The 22,282-nt window shown below is 33.4% G+C and overlaps 2 protein-coding genes and 1 long non-coding RNA gene across 7 annotated transcripts in view; all 3 read left to right on the top strand.

Annotated features, from left to right (window-relative positions):
- The window catches only part of LOC148303472 (uncharacterized), a 31,947-nt gene extending 17,280 nt beyond the window's left edge, over nt 1-14,667 (top strand). For 2 of the 5 annotated variants that reach the window (XR_015838486.1, XR_015838482.1), the window contains 2 exons: nt 11,889-11,975; nt 14,500-14,667. This is a non-coding gene — a long non-coding RNA (uncharacterized LOC148303472). Of the gene's footprint in view, nt 1-11,888; nt 11,984-14,499 lie in introns of all 5 variants that reach the window. The other 3 variants (XR_015838484.1, XR_015838483.1, XR_015838485.1) reach the window with 2 other exon arrangements.
- An 82-nt stretch (nt 14,668-14,749) lies between these two features.
- Nucleotides 14,750-22,282, top strand: part of Camta (Calmodulin-binding transcription activator) — a 328,860-nt gene continuing 321,327 nt past the window's right edge. Inside the window, exon 1 of the mRNA XM_088269893.1 lies at nt 14,750-14,858. The gene's annotated coding sequence lies outside the window, so the exon portion shown is untranslated. The remainder of the gene's footprint in view (nt 14,859-22,282) is intronic.
- On the top strand, nt 16,524-22,086 carry Efr (ER GDP-fucose transporter). The gene is made up of 2 exons (XM_088269894.1): nt 16,524-16,621; nt 17,657-22,086. Exon 2 carries the CDS (start codon nt 17,691-17,693, stop codon nt 18,702-18,704), a length of 1,014 nt encoding a protein of 337 aa, XP_088126020.1. The 5' UTR covers nt 16,524-16,621; nt 17,657-17,690; the 3' UTR covers nt 18,705-22,086.

The raw sequence follows: 22,282 nt of genomic DNA, 5'->3' as shown, positions 1-22,282 counted from the left end.
GTTATCCCATAAGCGGGCAGTGTCAAAGGGTTGGTAGATTTGGCCAGGGGGTACCTACCCAACTATTTGTCTCCAGGGATACAAGCTCTTGAATAATCTTATGTTGGCCGCCTGTCACTTGGTTCCGGTGACGTCACCCAACATGACCGGGAACAGCTTTGTGACAACTCCATTCTAATCCCCGTTCGCTGTCAGCACTAATAACGCCAATCTGAATTCGGAATGCGAACAGTTCAACCCTGGCCATCGCGTGACATTCAGGGTCTTGCTCATAATGAAAAAGACAAAGCATAAATGTGGAAAAGAAATTAAGATATGCATTTTTGCAGTTTTTATAAGTTAAACTTTCTGCATCGAATGCATCTGGTGCTGGGTCGTACTGACGACTTGTGGTAGACCTTCTTCAGATATCTGTAAATTTTCAGTGCCTAATTTAAATGTTAATACAGTAGAGTCTCGGTTATCCGACCTTTGGTTATCCGACCTTCCGAGTTATCCGACCTGCCGGGGACTTTTTAACCCAAGCTCAAGTATAGTTTCGTATTTCACTGCATTGTATGTGAGTATGTACCTAATGTAAAAACATATTTTATTACTTTGCCGTACGTGCATTTTGAAGCTTTAGTTTGTTACATTCAGTTATGTTACATGTTACATATTTGTAAAGTTTTCGCTTATATCCGACCTTGCCGCGGCCGGTTTACGTCGGAAAATCGAGACAACTAGACGCGCAGGGATGATCACCTTGCCTTCATGCAATTAACGATCAAGATAACACTGAGTCGCTACAATGCAGTGCCCTATGCACCGTTGGGTGCGGACAAGGGTTAAATTAAATTATAATGGTCATACACGGGGTATAATATAGTATAGGGTATAATAATAGTTGAGGTATAAAAATAATAATAATAATAAATTTGGATAACTTATATAGCGCCATTTTCGTAAAATACTACCTTAAGGTATACCCTTGAGGTAGTATTTTACGAAAATGACGCTATATAAATTATAATAATAATAATAATAATAATAAAACCCTTATCCGCACCCCAATGGTGCATCGGGCATTGTGTCATATTAACGCAGTGTTATCTTAATCGTTTACACATGAAGGAAAGGTGATCAGCCCTCCGCTTCAGGTACCAGTCCATGGTAATATTGAATAAATATTACAGTGAAAACATCACTTATATTTATTTTACCCCCCTTGGGAATCGAACCCGGGACCTCCAGAACGGTAGCCGAGCGTGCTGACCATTACACTACGGAGGCGGACGAAAAACATGATATAAATTATATAAATTTATTATTTTTATTATTATTACTAGTGAAACTATTCAGCATTTGTTTTAAACAAACATAATTTCGGAACTATGTTTGTTTTTTAGGCGCAATATTTTTTTGTTCTTTACATTTTCAATATACCTGGATTGACCGGGATTTTAAATTATCCGCTGGATTTATTTACCAACCATCTCGGTTAATCGAGAGTCTGTTGTATTTTCAATGTAACTAGCTGTGAAAATTGCAAATTGGTAAAATAACACCCACGATACCATTATCAATTAGGTAACAGTCAATTTGTGGTAGCTAGTCTCGATCCAATAAATATAGTATCAATTAAGTTATTTTAATCGCATTTTATTAACATGGACGTTATAAATAAAAAAAATAGTTTATTGCAGATTGCATTATATTAGTATTAATGATTTTTTTAATGATTTATTTCTCATTATTTAATATGGTTACAAGTTTTTAAAAATAATTTTAATTCATTTTCTAGACATTTCTACTTTTACAATCTTAAAATGAATAACGCAGTTCTCTCCAATGAAGTGATTAAGATCTTGTGCTTGGAGTGGGTTTTACACTTATTTTTTTTGTTAATGTTTGTTGGAAATATTCATAATTAATATGTATATAATTTATTTATTTATAGATTTGGCCTTTAGTTTGTAGAACTCCATTTTAATTTATATTTTAAATGTTAAAATCAAAAATTGATTTCTTGTGTCTAATAAATTGTATTTTATTGTTAAAAACACATAAAATATTTTTATGACAATTGTTTCGCCTTGTTATGACATTTTCAAACGAATTTGAAGATGAAATAGACTGATGGTCCTTATATAGTTAAATTTTATTTTTAGAATTTTAATGTCTTAATTTTTTTATCTGCAGGAAGGTTATTGAAGTACTTGGTTCTCAAATATTTTAGGTTCTTTTGGAATTGTTTGATATTGCATTTTGGTACTGTGAAATCATGTTGGTATCTCGAAGACTTTTTTTTGGATTTTAAAAATTGTTTACCTTAAATAGTTGGAGAACTGCTGTTTTTTGAAAATGGTTTCAACTTTTGGGACAATGGTTTCTACTTAAAAGTTATTTTAACATATAACAAAAAATACCGAAAACAACATGCAGAGATAATTAACTTTAAAGATAATATAACTTTACATAAAATAATTTTATATAACTTATCAGATATTCATAAAAATGTATAAACGTAATGGGACCTCACCTTTAGTATTTTTTTCTGAATAGTGAAAGTGGTTGCCATATTTTTTTCTTACGATGACGCTAAAATAAGTGTAAATTTCAATTAATTCTGTATAATCCAAGTAGATAATTGTAACTAATGAAATTTTGAACTAAATATAGCTCTCGAATAAACTTTTATAATCATGACTCTGAGTTGCGAAACATTATCGTGTAATGAGAACAAATGGGTAAATTAGCAATTATCCCTTATATCCTGAACAATAATTATTAAAGCGACAGTTGATGAAACTTTATTAAAATAATTGTTAAACTAAAACTTCTTGAATCTGGGGCAACGGATTTAGAACAAAGTTATGAATAATCCATTTATCATTTAAGATATGAACTATTTTTCAAATATGACAGTCCAGTATAATTATTCTGATTTTGAAGTAATGTAAATGAAAAATGTGGTTTTCGCAATCGATAAGCAAAAAAAAAATTGCAAAAATTTGTTGATAAATATTTCTTCTTCTTTGGCCTTCTATCTCCCACTGCTGGATATGGGTCTCTTCCGTATCCTTCGGTTTATTTATATATTTCGGTCTGTTGCTGTTTGCAGCCAGTTTCTACCTTCCACAGTGGAGGGTAGAAACTGTCTACGTCACATATCGTCTTTACGTCACATATTATGACAAAAAAAACCAGAAAAAGCCCTTTTCCAAGCACAAGAGCTCTGTCTCTTTTTTGCAGAGGCAACTAAAATTATAAGATTGTATTTAGTACAAATGTACAGAAATTGTATAAAAAATATAAATACATTAAAAAAAAAAAAATTACATTGGACCATCGTTTTTAAGTCTTCCGACGCTTATTTTATTCTACCAAGTTCTCCATCTCAAAATGAAAAAATAAATAATCAACTTCCATAAATAAATAATCAGCTACAACATTTTTTTATTGTAACTGCAGGGCAGAATTCCATTTTGAATTGTTGGGTAATATATCATAAATTAAACACGGTTATTGGATTGAATTCTACTTTTATTTACATATACACGATAATATGTGACGCGTTTCGTCTTATTAAGACATTATCAAACACTGACGAAACGCTTCACATATTATCTTAAATAAGTATGTAAATAAAAGTCGAATTCAATCCAATAACCGTGTTTAGTTTTGGATATATTTCCCAACAACACAACAATTTTTAATTATTTCTAGCCTAATGTTTATAATATGAAGTTAATTCGTTGACTTCCGTATGGAATCGTAGCTCAGAGGGTAGAAGCTAAATTCTCTAGCCTAATGTTATATTTGTGATGGTGATATGTGCATTAAAAAAGCGGAGAACAGTATAACAATACTAAATCAATTTTCAGTAAAACGATAGTCATATTTTACTCCAAAATTTATTATAATATCATTGATATGTTACGATTCATATGGGTCTTTATCAATGAAATGATATGTACGATGAATATGTTTGCATACACAAACATAATATTATGCCACCCTTAGGAATTAACATGTTGTATGACAACATACAAGATTGAGGAGTTGCCAATCTTCGTATAATAATAATATAATAAAACCCTTATTCGCACCCCAATGGTGCATAGGGCACTGTGTCATATAAACGCAGTGTTATCTTGATCGTTTACACAAGAAGGAAAGGTGATCAGCCCTCCGTTTCAGGTACCAGTCCATGGTAATATTGAATAAATATTACAGTGAAAAAATCACTTCTATTTTATTTTACCCCCCTTGGGAATCGAACCCGGGACCTCCAGAACGGCCGCCTCCGTAGAAGTGTAATGGTCAGCACGCTTGGCTTCGTATACCAAACAGATTTTATAAAACATATCTACATAAGTCGGTTATCCGTGTTCTTAATAATTAAAATTTAATTTTAATTATTCTTGAAAATTAAGGTGCGTTTTATATTCTGTAAAATACGGTTTATACTCGTAAATTATTTGTGTACCATAATTTAAATATCATGTAATAATTTAAATAAGTATGTAATAAATAATATTTACCCAATTGTTCTATTCTCGGGTTAACTCTACCTTAATAGATTATTTAACATCAAAACAATGGAGAAATAGAACAAAACACTAAAATCTAATGCCTAATGTTCTTCTCCAACTATTGTGCCCACTGTCCCAACATTTAAGTGTGAATTCCGTGTCCGCTACTTATTTCAATTAAGTTCCAACCCTCACGTGATAATTCCTGCGAAGGGTTGAGCCCTCACGGATGGGTCGGTTCGAGGACGTTCTGAGTCCTATCTGCCGACGAAAGGGTTATATTTATGACACAATGTACGCTTTCTGTAAATGCAATTTGGTTTCAGCTGAAATTCCTTCGCTAGTAAATGGCACAGTCGGAAGATTAAACTGTAAGGACTATAAAAAAGTTGTCTCGAAAAAATCTCCTTTGTTGTAGAACTTAAAGTTTGTTAATTTGCCCGCTCAAAACATACAGACGAAACACCTTATCGTTAACCGTCACGCCGCTTCCCCGTAAGGGTAGACAGAGAGAATTGAACGCCACACCAATCTGTTATGGCAAACAATCTTCGCCTCTTCCGCGTTTATGCGTCTCCTCATACATACCGGCCGATTATACCGACCCCTGATCTTATCACTTTTAAGTATTACTTGATCAAGCCAAGTTTTCCTCGGTCTTCCTCTGCTTCTATTTCCAACTACATTCGCCTTATAAATAAGTTTTACTATTCTTTTTCCCTCATTTGATTCACATGACCAAACCATCTCAACATACCTTCTTTAATTTTATCGATAATGCTTATCTTCGCCTTGCTATTTTTCCTTATATAACCATTTGTACATCTATCATACAACGCTTACACATATTTAAATATACAGTGGAACCTCTCATAACGAGCATAATTCGTCCCAGAATCTTACTCGATAAGCGAACATTTTTTGTTTTGACTGGCACAGCAACTTTTTCACATTTTTTTGCTGGTTATGGGAATAACTCGTTATGAGAGGTGCTCGTTATAAGAGATTCTACTGTATTGGTATTTTTTTCATTTATTAAAATTTATTTTCTAACCACCTTTGTTACACACCCGGTGCAATAGGGTATGTGCATTGTAAATTTACCATAATATGACCCCTAACATCCTTTGGCTGTACCGAGTGCCCCATATCGCCATGGCTGGCCGCTTTTGTAGGTAAATTAGTTTAACTTAGTAGCTATAATGCTTTATCTACATTACATTATGCATAATGATTACATAATGTTACCAAGATAATATGATACATTGTAAAATTTAACGGGGTTGTGAAAACATTGCTAGGAGGATAGTTACTCGTTACATCCTCACTTGATAATGTCTCACACCGGTCGAAGGTTGATGAAGAAAAAATAGTTAAAAGATTTTATTATTTTTTGACATCTCATCAAGATGAAGAAGAATATGGAAGTCTGGGCATTTACGGGGCTGACGACCGTCATAGGCTGGTTTAAGTGATCACTTTGCACACGTGTAACATTCACCAATTCTACCCATTATTGACAACCACACTACTCAAATTCTTGGAAGTTCTATATATATATATGAACCAATTTAGAAACCTTGTTCTTGAATCACTAGAACTTCACTAGAGAAATCTATTGGTGAGATGTAAAGAAGCTTTTTATTAAGCAGAAACTCTGATATTAGTATGTGATGTCATTTTACACCGGGCCGTTAAACAAAATTTCTTCTTTTATTCGAAGCAAACATATATACATATGTAAACATAAATATATATATATATATATATATATATATATATATATATATATATATATATATATATATATATATATATATATATATATATATATATATATATACATATATATATATATATATATATATATATATATATATATATATATATATATATATATATATATATATATATATATATATATATATATATATATTTATTTGTATATATTTAAATATAATTTTTTTTGAAGATACAAAGAAAATGAGAATCATACAAATTTATGAAATTAGAGTAAGGCAGTACAAAAAATAATCAGAAAACTCAGTTTTTCTATTACTCTTCTCTTCTTTGGTCGTAGTAGTAAGTAGACACCCGGCGGGCCGCGGGTTGGCCACTCTTGTTTTAGTGTATACCGAAACTAAATACGCTAATTTGTTTTTTTTTTACGTGCTTACGTAGTTGTAAAGGGTTGAAATGAAATAGGGCTATTTACTCATCTTTGACATTTTCCGTCGTGACATTTTGACATAAAATATTCACCCTCAAGCATAATATATGTACATACATATATTAATAGCTGTATGCATACTTTAATGAACGGCAATGAGGAGCATTCCATCCGTCCCTCAAAATTGAGGTTAATGTATAGCAGATTTATTTAATTAATAAAACGCGGAAATTTACAAACACGCGTGAATTGATTTTTACAATTTGGCAAAAAGTGATTGTTCTTGGGAGCACTTGTGAAATTTATTCATGTTTACAACATTTCGAGTATGTCCAAATACTTGTTTACAAATGTGTCGCCTACTTTCAAAATCCGCCAGATCCAATTTTATAATATTGTAAAATAAATAGTCTATCGGAATGCCAATTGTTGGTTTTATTGGTTAAAATATTTAAATACTTGAAAACCCTGCTAAAAATACTTAAAAACAGCGTTGTATTTCAAAATCCGTTATATTCATGAAACTTGCTTTCTGACCCATATCGGCCAATCGAAGAGCGGGGATAAGAAAAAAATAATATAACGTCATTATCGGTTTGTGTCTCGTGTTTTTTTTAAATACTGAAAAAAAATATCCAAAAAAATGGGAAAATTCTCTATTTCATAATATTTTATCTAATGTTTGACAAATCATTGAAACATGAATGTTACCTGGAGAATTTGCATTTTTTGTAAAATGGACTTACATGGATCTGGCGGATTTTGAAAGTAGGCGACACAAATATGCGTTTTCTCCACTTTTATTTTATTTTTTTATTTTTTTATTCATTTAATATATTTACATTTTTATTTACAACATAATAACATTTGAATCATTTATACATATGGAGAACTTTTATATTTCGATTCGCTGTGCCTCTCCATAAAAGAGTCTGTGCTCTTGTGCTTGGAAAGGGACTTACACTCGTGGTTTAATGTTATATAATAAAAGATATAATAGTTTTTTTTATATGTTTTTTTAAAGATTTAAATGTATAGAGCTTTAATTTTTTTCTTAAGGATTTTTATATCATCTATTTTTTTATTTCTTTAGGGAGTTTATTGAAATGTTTGATTGCCAAATATTTGAAGTTTTGCTGAAATTGCTTGGTGTTGCATTTTGGAATAGTTATTTTCATTTTTTGACATCTCAACAGAACATAGATGATTTCTCAATCTAACAAAGATGACTCTTGAGAACTCATATGTGCATTGTCATAAGATTAATGAAATATGTGGGAGTTCCAAAAATTGAGTAGTGTGGTAGTCAGCCATGGGTAGAATGGTGAATGTTACACAGTGTTAAGTGATCACTAAAACAAGCGAATGAGAAGTCGTAAATGCCCAGACTTTCGTATTACCATCTCAGAAGACTTCTTAATTTAAACTAACTTACTAAATAAATAGGCACAGAGAATAGAAAGCCACACCAATCTGTCTTTACAAACAATATTTGCCTCTTCCAAATTTATGCATCTCCACATACATACCCGCCGGTTGTTCCGACTCTAATTCAAGTTTTTGAAATATTTGATCGTGACAAGTTTTCATCGTTCTTCCTCTGCTTCTATTATCTATCAACCACATTCACCTCATAAATTTGTTTTGTTATTTTTTCTCTACTCGATTCACATACCCAAACCATCTCAGCACACCTTTCCTAATTTTATCGAAAATGCTTATCTCAGCTTTGCATTTTTTTTCTTATATCACCATTCGAACAACTTTCATGCATCGTTTTGCCACACCAATCTGAGAGAACGCATCTTTCTCACTTCTTTTTAAATGTTGGGATTTTTTGTGAGAGTTGCATTTATTATTTTCCTTTCGTAAATGTTGGAATATTAATTAATAACGTAATAAGAACTCTTGTTAGTTTAGGTAGTATACGACCCAGAAATACTTGTCGTCAAGTTATTCCAGTACACAACCAACATAAACGATTTACCCACAACGAAGGGTTGAAGGTCCCAAAAATTAACAATAAATATGGGAGAAGAACACTTATATCGTTCCAAACATTTTTTATTTGCTGCCGACGGAGGTAAGAGGTCAAAATAAAATATGGACTAAAGGCAAAATAAAATAATTGGTAAATGATCAAGTGTTAATTCTAAGGAAATTTTAAAATATTTTTAATTTTTAATTTATCTTTCTCTTTTTGTATGTATATTAGGTTTAAATAATAATAATAATAAAACCCTTATCCGCACCCCAAGGTGCATAGGGCACTGCTTTATGTGAACACAGTGTTATCTTGATCGTTTACACACGAAGGAAAGGTGATCAGCCCTCCGCTTTAGGTACCAGTCCAGGGTAATATTCAATAAATATTACAGTGAAAAAATCACTTATATTTATTCGACCCCCCTGGGAATCGAACCCGGGACCTCCAGAACGGTAGCCGAGCGTGCTGACCATTACACTATGGAGGCATTAGGTTTAAAAGATAAAAAAAATATAAACACTACTAAATTTGGAGTAAGGTCCTTAACATATATTGCTTATGCCCAAATAAACCAGCTGCCTGACATATATAAAATAGAACCCATTCGGGGATCCAAAATAAATGATCTGAAAAAATACTTAAAGGAAAGATATATTGTACATGTAGTGTTTAGTCATATTTTCTCATTTGTTTATTTTAAATATTCTTCTTACCTTATGTTTTTCTCAATTATTTCTTTTAAATATGCTTCTTATGCCTATTTATTATACCTGTTTATTTATTTATTTTTATTTTGCCATGTATAAGTTTTGGTTATTTAAAAAAAATGTTACTTTATTATTTGTGTTTCAGTCTTGTTAACCTTAATCCCATGTCCCAAAATGAGAAATAGAAATTACTCACCGGGAATATTATATGTATATATGACTTATTTATGTAATTTGTTTAAAAAAAATATTTGTAAATACAGTTAGTAAATAAATAAAAATAAAATACGAAAATAACCATCCACATAGTCATATGATATTGCTAATATTTTCGGAAAGGTGTGATCGGAGAAGGCTCAGAATTGCATGTTGTGGTGCTCAAGAAGACGTTTACCAAATAATGGGTGGATGCGAGTTGTGAATGAAAGAGAGAGAAGTTTCTAGAATCATGTTTTTAGGGGTTAGGTAAAGTAAGACTAGGTAAGGTTTTATAAGTTACGGTTATTACGGGCTGTTTGTCCCGTTATTTGGGGTAAGCTAAGGTTAGAGTAGGTTAAATCTGGCTAGGTTAGGTTGAATTATTTATATCATAAATAAGATTCCAAATATATTTTTTCCTCTACTATATTCCGACCTAACGTAACCTAATCTAACCAAACCTAACGTTTTTACCATATATTTTTACCAACATATACACCAAGTAATTGAAAATAGCACACTTTTATATTGGGTCCATATTTATTTTTTAGCGTTTTAAGGGTGTTATGCCTGACAGAAAAGGTTAATTGTTTGTAATGTACTTCTGACCTGACTGCTTGCAGTGGTCAAGTATTTGAAATACTTGACCATGCCAAGTTTTTCTCGGTCTTCCTCTGCTTCTTTTTTCTGCTACATTCGCCTCGTATATTTGTTTATCATTATTAAGACATGTTCAAACTATCTCAACGCACCTTCTGTATCTGCTTAGCATTTTCCATTATTTCACTATTTGATCTTCTGTCGTCCATTATTTTCCCGCACATTTGTCTGAGAGATCGCATTTCGACCGCATGTCTACTTTCTTCCTAATTTTGTCAACTCCATGTTTCACTTCCATATGTTATGATTCCCGATATATATATTTTTAAAATTTAATTTTTGACAAGATAAATATTTAGGTTTTTTATTATTTACAAAAATGCGCTTCAAATTCATACTATTTCTATGAACCTAAGCGGCTCATCATTAGAAATAGGTATTAAATGGTGGTAGAGTGGGTTCGAATCGAGAAACTCTGACTCAAGAGTCCGCGACACTAACCACAGGACCACAACCCGGCACAATTAATATCACGATGAGCAGTGTTGCATAAGCCGAGGTAAAAATACAAAATAGCATTGTATACAGTCATCATGACCAGATAAACATAGATATAACTTAATATTTGTTCAGCATTGTGATGCTTCGTATACGTATTACGTATATTGTCTGTATGGTTCATAGGAGATAACGTTTACACAGTTTAACTGATTTCAATATATATTCTAGTATCACATAATTTTAATGTATATTTACGTCCACCCATAGGAAAGTGAACATTAATATTAAATATTTCCTTCTGAAATAAAATAATTGAGAAAAAAATCCTTTAATTCCCATTAATGTAAAAATAAATAAAAGTGATTTTTATTAATTTTTTTAGTGTGTCCAAATTTTTTATCCTCAAATCTGGATTTTGCTCCACTCAGGAGTAATTTATATACGAGATTTTTATTATAATTTTATTTTATTTATTTTTATTTTTTATTAGGAGAAATATTTGTGTATTTATTTAAATATTTCAATGTTATACTATTTATGTGAGTCAAAGCGGCTCATTTTTAGAAATAGGTATCAAATTGTGGTAGAGTGGGTTCGAACCGAGAATTTCTGACTTAAGAGTCCGCGACACTGACCACGGGACCACAACCCGACACATTGATGTCTTAACACAGATGACGAAGGAAATGGATGTCTGGGCATTAACAGAGCTTCATAGACGTTCCAGCGATCACTTTATGCACGTATAGCATACCATTCTACCCATGATTGACAATCACACTACTCAAATTTCGTGAAAGTTTCTGAAAAATAAATGTAAACGATTTTTTCACGGTAATATTTATTCAATATTACCCCGGACTGTTACGTCAAGCGGAGGGCTGATAGCCTTTCCTTAATTAGGTACATAAAGGAAAGGTCGATCGAGATAACACTGGGTTTATATGATGCAGTGCCCTAAGCACCATTGGGTGTTAGGGTTCTAGGCCATTAAGCATAAGGGTTAAAAGAATGTGTACAGATTTGAAAACGCAAAGAGTACCTTCTGTTATTAAATAAAATGAAGAACATAAATATTTATTTAATAAAGAAGTAATATGTCTCTTTTGTAAAGAATTTTCATTATGAAGGTATTTTGTCATTTCATAAATATTTCTGTAACATGTGTTTTTAATATCCTAATATTGTTTTTTCTTCTTTGTTCACAGATAGCAGATAATTCGCTGTAGAAAGCAAGAACAGTGCTGTAAAAAATAATTTCGCAATATATTTGCTTAATGTGATAGTGTAAGGCGGTAACTATGTAATTTTCAATTTAATTAGAGTAAATTATCATATTCTGTACTAATTACGCACATCTTCGCAGCTTTAATTACTGTTTTAAGGAATCGTAATCCCACGTTGTCAATATAATGTACAGTTGAAAGGTTTTAGTGTCAGGGCTGTTTCAAAATGTTGTGCCATCCTCAGGCTACACGTAAATGCCGCCCTAGATTTAAAAAAATATATAGTTCACTGGTATTATAAACCATATCAGTTGCGTTAATGTTAAAAATATTATAATATAATCGTAGTTATATATGGTAATGTCCATAGTTATACATGGTATAATCGTAGTTATATATGATACAGTCCGCCTCCGTAGTGTAATGTTTAGCACTTTCGGCTACCATACTGGAGGTCCCGGGTTCAATTCCCAGGGGGAGTCAAATAAACGTAAGTGATTTTTTCACTCTAATATTTATTCAATATTACCCTGGACTGCACTGGTGCCTGAAGCGGAGGGCTGTTCACCTTTCCTCCATGTGTTAATGATCAAGATAACACTGCGTTTATACGATGCAGTGCCCTATGCGCCGTCGGGTACAGATGGGGGTTTAAAGAATTAATACATGATATTTTCATTTTTAAAATGGTTTAGTTTCACCATATAAATTCAAGAAAAAATTACAAAAATAACTTTATTATTACCTCTTATTAACATTGTGAATAAAAAAAATGCTTTTTGGCTTGACTAAGCTGCGGGTGCAATGATTTTTTGATAACTTAATAGTATAACAAGATACAAATTATAATACAGAAACAACATATTTCAGCATAATTCTGGATGGATTATGTAAGATCAGCTTGTTGGCAATCACTATATTCAACTTTAGTGCTTCCACATGCCCAGCTCCCATCTGTGCTACACACAGTTTTATGATAAGGTTGGAACTTCATCAGCCTCTCCCGGAAGCTTACCACTCTATGCCTTCCCAGTGTGATATGTGTTCTAAAGCAGTCAGACGCTACAGTATCGGGGTGACTTCATGAGGGCCCTGTATCCATTATTGTAACACTTTTGTGTATTCCTCGTGTTTTGTGAACTTCCTGCCATATTTCACTGAGATACTGTTGCGTTCAAAGGACATGATATTATATTTTTATTAATTACCGTTGTTGTTGTTCTATGATAATTTTTCTATAAACAGGAAAATAATAGTATCTCTCGGGTAGTAAATTGTTTTATTTGTTTGAAAACAGTTTACTGTAACACTATTCATACTCTTTAAAGTGTAAAACGTATTATAATGTCACTTTTGTTTGTTGTCACATTTGTAAATATAATACTTCACAGATGAGATAAACTTATATTAAAACTTACAATATTGTCTAGATAAATGATTATCTTAAACAATACAATTATCTTAAATGATCTTAGAGTTATTAATAGTGCAAACATATTTTTACTTTGTATTTATTACTTTTTAAAATATGTACTATAATTTCACCGTCATTAGTTTTAGAACTGACACTAAAATATGTGCCTATGTCCAAAACGTGATGTTGACATAAAATAATTATGTAAATTGAATTAACGTAATTAGTACACAATATGATAACAAACATTTAGTTAAAAATAACAGAAGTTACCGACAGGTACTTGCTTAGAACAATAAATGCACCTTCTCGATTAGTGCCTCGGATACAAATTAAAAGTCTTGATCTAGGTTTTCAACAACATCGCATAAGTTGATATTGCCTAACAGATTTCGAAGACGTTTATGCTTACACATCAGTTCAATAAGTTTTCATTAATTGATTCGGCAGTCACTTATTGGTAAAATCTATCCATTTTTAATTTAAGTTTTACATAATAAATACCACTTTTTCTTGAAATCTATTGAGACACGTGTTTCGATGCATTTCGCATCATTTTCACATACGGTTTTAAAAATGATGCGGAATGCATCGAAACACAGGTTACAATAGATTTTAAGAAATAGTGGTATTTAATTCAAATTAAAATTTAAAATCAATGAGTTTTGTCATCTTTTGATTAGGTCAGTGAAATCGCTTTAGATTTTTTTTCAGAGCTATCAATTGAGACAGGTTTTGGTGAACAGTGCACATGACACTACACAAAATACCAAAATAATTCAATAAACTCATATATATACGCCTCTGTCATGAAGTAGTCAGCGCGTTTGGCTACCATATTGAAGGTCGTGGGTTCAATTCCCAGGGGTAAATATTAGAGTGAAAGTAATTTTTCACTCTATTATTCATTTAAAATTCACTGGATTGGATTGAAGCGCAGCTGCGCGCAGGGCGGTTCACCTTTCCTTCGTGAATTTAATTATCAAGATGACACTATATATACATACAATATGATTTTTTTTTTAAATATGGTAATGGACTACGTGATGCGAAAATCGTGGATCACGATATTGTTTTTTATTATCAAGAGGCACTAGTTTTGGTAGTAGGGTTTCGCTTTGGTATTAGGGTGGTAGGGTGATCTCATTTCTCATAGTTTCGCTTTTTTTCTTCCGTTAGTGCATCGAGGTTTTGAAAAGAGAATATAGAACGGACTGTATCCACTTTGCATTCGGCGCTGACCGCGCGATTCTGCCGCTCCGAACTCCGAATCCCTACCATTCCTGCGGGGTCGAGTAAGTCGGGCGCGACGTCTCCGCGCCGGGGGCGGGTGTGCTCGTATCTGGTGCTGTGCTCCGTGGGGCGGGGCATGCGGGCCGGCGGCGCCGGCGGGGGGGGCAGGTGAGGGGGCCCCGGGCCGGCCGTGGCGGGCTTCGGCCGCGCGGGGGGGGCGGGGGCTGCTCGCGCCCCCTACCACCACCACCACCAGCAGCACCACGCGCTGCAGGCGCACGTCGTCGCCACGCCGCTCAACGCAAGTAAGTGCCGCGTCTTGTTTATTGTCTATTGTCGTCTATTGTCTTACAGTACCTACCTAACTTACTTTTACTTTACTTTGCTTGTGGTTCCGGCTTCTTCACCCACATGGAAACTACATAGGGCGATTGTCCACTACCCGGAATTTGACCGTCCGGCAGTCCGGTTTTGAAAAATGAAAGCGGCTACGACAGTTTAGCGTGATCGAATTTACGCGCAACGTGTTTACGCACCGATCAAGAGCACCGATCCGAAAAAAATGAACAAACGCACAAGCCTATCCAAGCCAATCGTCGTTTTAAAACGCTAACTGACGTGCCGGACGGTAAAATTCTGTGTAATTCTGTGTAGTGGACAAACGCCCATATTGTGCACTACACGAAATTTTACTATCCGGCAGTCCAGTACCAGTCAGGTACCCTTTTCCACACTGAATTATTGTACACACTGGAAGACCCTTGAAGACCCGTCAAATATGAACGGTCATAAGCCCTGTAAATACTCAGACTTCCATATTCTTTATCTATGTTGAAATGTCAAAATGTTAAAATAACTCTTAAGTGCAGATACCCATATTTGGAAACAAGGATTTGGACACGCTGAAAATGATGTGAATAGTTATGAATATTTCGGCTAAAACAATCGCCTGTGGTGGAGCAAATCGAAATGTTTCCGTTAAAAAAACACCACTCCGACGTTGATAAAAAAACAAATACAATTTATGTTATTAATTTGGGGAACAAAAATGAACTCGAAATGTAATTGAATTTAAAATAATCATGCAGTAAACCTGGATTTAGGGGCTTCTTTTCTAAACTAACTACGACATGTTCCCCTGGATAACAAACTTCCTTACTTTGCTGATAAACTTTGCTCAGTACCTACTTACGAGTACATCCATTGCCACCAACAATACAACATATGTATATAATCAAAAAATCTTTTTATGTTTGTAAGATTCATGTATTGAAGTGATTGGAGTCTTTTCCGGCGTATTAAGAAAAGTAAAAAGAGTGTGCGTTTAAAAAAAGATCATATCATGGGCAACCCTCTAAAACTTAATTTAAGAAGAAAAAAAACACGTTGAAGCTTACGCGTGCAATTTTACAAAAACTTATAGTATAGTAGTAGTAGTAGTACATAGTCTCACAAAGGAACGTGAATATGAGGAGTTATTTAAGTAGTTTCGTGTAAAATTAATGTACCATATTCATAAAGGGCATTATGACATCGAACGTACTCCTTTTTGAGGAATTAATATTTCTCTCCATCGATGTCGGTAAATATTCTTTCGCGCATTTTCTTCGTCGTGACAACGAAATATCTTAATTTTTATTTGCTTTTATTTAAAAAAATATATATAATTCACACCAATAAAACCTAAAGAAATCAAACATACCAATTTAACCTCTATTCGGTAAGTATAAGTGTGTTCAGCAGAAATAAAGTACAACAGAATAATAAAATAAGATGAAACATTAAAGAGTATAACGGAGTAAATAATAATATTGTATATGTAGGTGCGTGCCTGTCTATCGTATTACACAATAGGCATGTATCTACGATTTTCCACATTTTCCTGTCAAAAGTATTTCATTCCAAATGTTGGTAGCACTGCCGTCTGACGTTACACGGGCGCCTCTAGCGGAATTTGGCCGAACTACCGCATTACAGCTGTCATTTGAGCTGAGACGGTAGAAGTTTTGGTGATGAGTTTGTTTAGATTGGTTGTGTTATTTTAATAGTGTAACTGTGAAACTAACAGGTAAATATTATACTATTCTACAATATTTAATACACAATTTTCTTATATCTCATTAATTTACTGGATAAATGCGATCGTTTGTTGCTTAACCTCCAAATCTTTGACGTAGCCTTTCAGTTGTATTTTTTTGTGCGTGATATACCGCTCAAGGTTTTGTAGCCAAGCATTAGAATATGTTTCATGCCTGGTTGCAATATTATCATATATGATCATTTACTTTGATTGTATTGTCAATATTTTCTGCGAGTAACCTTCGTACGAATGACAGTTACGGATTTGATCGAAGAGTTACGAAGAATTCCGAACGTTGTCTTATCAATAGTTCAATGTTTTTCTCGGTATTTTCGTAACTTTTGAATGGTGTTTAAATTATTTAATTCTTCTGCGTAAGTGTGATTAACGTGCTATCGTACAAGTATACATGTTATAATTTATACCTACTACAATAAATATTGGTATTTTTTTCTTGATTTTTTTAAATAGGATAATAAATTAAAAATAATATATTTTATAAAAATATATAAATAAAACCGAACGGTCTTGCAATATTGACCTGTTTTGTCGATATTGTTTTTGAGTTTCTTTTCTTCCAAATATCCACTTGGATATGTATAGTCGTTGGAAATTTCGTAGTAATGAGAATAGTGTGTAAGGAGTGCGAATCTGGTTAGTATTTTTTTTAATGGACATTTTGTTCCAAGGTCAAACTTTTAACAGGAACGCTATAATAATCTCCAATCATATAGCACTCGATGTAATATTCGGTATCTATAATAATTTATGTTACATAATTATCATTGAAATGTGAAAGTGTATATATTCACTGTGTGAAGTCAAATAATATGAATTGCTATGCTGTGTGTATCACAACTTTTAATATTTTAAATATTACTCATAGGAATTAATTAATAAATTATTCGGTTACAGCGCAACGTTCGTATTTATTTTCCAGTTTTACTTTAAATAATTTAAATGAAATACGTGTAATACATATAAAATAATAAAATGGTTTTTATTTATGACATTTTTTTGCAGATAATTTTAAACAAGATCAAATAAATCATTCAAGATGAATGTTATGGCTGTGATCGGGGTGGCCGGTGTTTTCATCGGCTGCTGCTCGAATGTGTACTTCCTGGAGATGCTGGTGAAGGTTGATCCTGGCTCCGGGAACCTCATCACCTTCGCCCAGTTCGTCTTCATCAGCGTCCTCGGCTTCATCTTCACGTCGAAGTTCGGAACGGCGAAACGTCACATTCCATTCAAGGACTACGTCACTCTAGTTGTATTTTTTTTCCTTACCAGCGTAGCCAACAATTACGCTTTCGATTTCAACATCCCCATGCCTCTGCACATGATATTCAGAGCCGGTTCTCTCATGGCTAACATGGTGATGGGTATCATCATTTTGAAAAAGCGCTACGATATTCTGAAGTATGTTTCAGTCATCATGATAACGGTGGGGATCATTGTTTGCACGGTACAGTCGGGGACAGAAGTCAAGGCTCACGGCTCCGAGAAGCGAACCGCCGAAGAGCACGCAGCTTTAAGAGGCATGGACATATTCTGGTGGGCTGTTGGGATCGCGATCCTGACGTTCGCGCTGTTTTTATCAGCGCGCATGGGTATATTCCAGGAGACTTTATACCAGAAGTTTGGGAAGTACCCCTGGGAAGCCCTCTTCTACACGCACGCGCTGCCGCTGCCGCTGTTCCTCTTCCTCGCGCCGAACCTCTGGCAGCACTGGGTGCTGAGCGGAGAGAGCGCGCCCATGGAAGCCTTCTTCGGCCTTCCGTCGGCAAGATTCTATCTTCTCGGCAACGTCATCACCCAGTGGATGTGCATAGGGAGCGTGTACATCCTGACGACGGAATGCGCCTCCTTGACTGTCACCCTGACGGTGACACTGCGGAAATTCGTTTCGTTGATATTCTCCATCATCTGGTTCAGGAATCCGTTCACGGTCGCCCACTGGGTAGGGACGCTTCTCGTCTTTTTCGGGACCATGATTTTCACGGAACTCTTGCAGAAAATGGTCGCGTTTGTCGTTCCACAACCGGTGAAAAAAGAAAAAGTTAAATAAATTATTTTGGAATTCATACATTTTACGCGTGGTAATTATGTAGCTTCGTTCATGTATTTAAAAAAACCTTTTCTTGGTTTTAACAAATCGACGAAACCAAAAACAACTACAGAGATAACTAAAAAAAAATTAACACGAGTTTCTATCGGCTATTCTGTACCATAGCTGTTTTATCGTTAGATCTGTGAGATATTAACCTGAATAATGCTTGTATTTGAGTGTTTTATTTAACTTGAGGCAATTCAACATTATTCTGGTATTTAATGGCTCTGCTTTTATAATGTACATTTAAGACTATATCTAATTATGATAACAGGTTAGCAAGTAATTAGTTGGTATATAATTCTGTAAGAAATAACCAGAAAAATCCAACAAAACCTCACAACACATATGGAGAGTTCTTTAACTCACGTATTAAGGTCCAAAGTCATAGGTTTTTTAGCGCAGTGGTTAATCCGGGCCGCTTTGTATTTAATTGGGGTACAAAATAATAAATAGATATAAGTCCCGGGTTCTATAACCAGGACGGTCACAATATATACAAATGATTTTCATAATATGATTTACAAAACATAATGCGAGATTGGTACCTTTAGCGCAAGACTGATCACCTTGCCTTATAATTAATGATCAAGATAATGCTGTATCAAGACGATGCAGTGCCCTTTGCGGATAAGTTTTAGAAAAAAAACTTTTATTTATTTTTCTATTTTTGTTGTGAATGATTTATATTTATTATTTAAACACGTGATGTGATGTATCAAATAATATTAATTTTCGGCTTTGTTATCGTATGGATTAAAATACTATAATACGATTATAAGCAAATAACCATGTTTTTACATAATATTTATAATAATTTTTAATGCATTTTATTTTTGACGTTGTATAAATTAAGTGATTTGTTAAAGAGCGTTTTATATGTCCAGTGGCGTGCACAGTTTTTATTTTTTTATAAACTTTATTTTTATCAGGGTTGGCAGTAAGGTTGGGTAAGGATAAGGCATAGTAGGCAATGGTCGTGTTTCTATGAGAAACGCAAGTAATCCAGGGTAGGCACTGTTTTTCTGCCTATGTAGAATGCACGCCTCTGTGTATGTCATATGATGTCCCTGAAATAAATAATAAACAACGGATTTCCACCAAACCATTTAAAGATATTTTGATAGTTTCTCACCAAACCATGAAGTATTTATTATATATTGTAATTTACGTTACTTGTACAGTACATATGTTTTTTTAACACATTTTTTTTTAAATACATAAGATCAAAGTCTTTCGAGTGATTTAATTATATTTAGTGTCTATACATAATCCTCACGACATTTTGTATTTGAAAATTTCGTAACACCTTCATGAGATATTTCCGGCATCGAATGAAATAATAAATTTCAAGGTACACATTATTTCGGCATCTTGGGATCACATGGTCCTATCAATTGTTAGGGTTTTATTGTTGTATGAGTTTTTTTTATTAAAATGATATTTTTTATAATAAAGCATGAACATAATTAGGCATTTTATTACGTATGTAAAAATATCAAAATGTGTAAATTTTATTCCCACAATTCAATTTATAAAAGCATTTGTTGCATGAAAATAAAAAAAAATACTTTAGCAATATTTCACCATTTTTTTGTGGATAGGTCCTTATGATACGAAGGTTCCGATTTTAAGAGAAAAAATTATATTAAGTCGTTTTTTTTTTAAATTAAAAGCACAGGATCCATAATACATAGTATTTATAATAATTATGTTCAAAGAATTGTTATTTAAACTCAAACATATTTTTTATTGTACATAATGCATAGTATGTTATTTTGTTTATTAAAAGCATTGTTAACTTTGTGGTATGTTTTCTCTCTGTCTACCCCTGCGGTAAGCAGCGTGATGTTTAGTTAATTCGTTTTATATTGTTGTCCGCCTCTATAGTGTAATGGTCAGCACGCTCGGCTACCATTCTGGAGGTCCTGGGTTCGATTCCCAGGGGGGGTCAAATAAATACAAGTGATTTTTGCACTGTAATATTTATTCAATATTACCCTGGACTGGTACCTGAAGCGGAGGGTTGATCACCTTCCCTTCATGTGTAAAAGATCAAGATAACACTGCGTTTATATGACGCAGTGCCCTATGCACCATTGGGGTGCGGATAAGGGTTTTATTTTTATTATATATTATGTATGATTTTTTGTTACCAACTTGCATCTTACAGCTACTTAGTTTAATTTATAGGTTTGATAAATTGTAGGCTAATTAATTTTTATATATTATACTGTATATATGTGACTGGCACTTTAATGAGTGAGGTTTGCTGAAAGTGGTGGGTGTATTTTTATATTTATATGTCCGCCTCCGTAGTTTAGTGGTAAGCGCGTTTCGCTAACGTTCTGGGTTCAAATTTGGTTTCATGATTAATTAGTATCATCCTGGACTGGTCCAAGAGGCGCGAGACTGATCACCTTGCCTTCATGCAATTGACGATCAAGATAACACTGTGCAGTGCATACGGTGCAGTGCCCTTTGCACCAACGGGTGCGCATAAGGGTTAGAAGAATAAATATTTGTAGATATGTATTATTTGTGTTATGTTTTGATTTGAAAAAAAGGCAAAATATAAATATCATTTATTTTATTTGGTAAACTGATGCCTCTTTTTACGTGACTCACACACGTTTATTAAGCTGTGCATAAGCTTGTAAGAGTACGAGTATACAATACCGAGTGCTCTGGCCATTGTTTCTAATCTCATTTTTCTTTTCTTGACTATAGTGATTTGTTTTCCTTCCTTATTTCCTTTTTATATTGCAGAAGTGTCGTTCACCCTCAGTTCTTCAATTACTCTGTACTCCATCAAATATATTTAACCATTATATTCAGGAATCTTGAGCAAAGGACTGATTTTTGCCTTCGCATAATTTACAATGGAGTGAACACCGCGTTGATTTGATGCGGTGCCCTACGCACCATTGGTTTAAAGAGGCAGAGAGAGAAAGACAATTTATGCTTTGAAAAATTATTGATGTCCACAGTCTTATGTTAATACCCTAATGCAAATATATTAACTGCACGATGTTTTTGTTCCTTTTATATTTTTTTCATTTATGTACTATGAATGAATAAATTTAAATACCATTTCTCAAATTGTGTTTTAATAATATGTGCTGTGTAGCAATTATTTTAAATTATACCTCGGCTCAGTAATTTTTTCCTGTTTCTTCACAATTTGTTTAAGTAGACTTGTGTTCAAATTGCGATTTTTATGAATTCTTAATAATTTCAAAATGAAATCATTATTCCGTCGTCATTTCAATTGCAAAAGTGTATTTCTACAAAAATTCGTTTATAAAGGCTAAAAAATATATACGATACAGTGTTTTATTCGTATTAAGAACAAAAATAAAGATTATGAAATATTCGATATGGTTTTGTTATTTCTTTATTGAAAAAAACACGGTTTTCGACTTATCACAGTTTGCAAAAAAATAAGGTCATTTAAGCGAACAATTCTCAATTCTAAAAACTCTGCAAATGTAAGACTGCACTATACAGAATTGGTACATTCCAGTTCTCCAGAT

Source organism: Brachycentrus maculatus, unplaced genomic scaffold (assembly GCF_059751285.1).
Source record: "Brachycentrus maculatus isolate JH-2025_06_01 unplaced genomic scaffold, ASM5975128v1 h1tg000367l, whole genome shotgun sequence".
Classification (NCBI taxonomy): domain Eukaryota; kingdom Metazoa; phylum Arthropoda; class Insecta; order Trichoptera; family Brachycentridae; genus Brachycentrus; species Brachycentrus maculatus.
Note: the sequence above shows the minus strand (reverse complement) of the source record. Positions and strands in the feature narration are given on the sequence as shown.

What these genes read in the sequence shown, in the direction of transcription:
- Efr (XM_088269894.1), top strand. Translation starts at nt 17,691, where the DNA reads ATGAATGTTATGGCTGTGATCGGGGTGGCCGGTGTTTTCATCGGCTGC.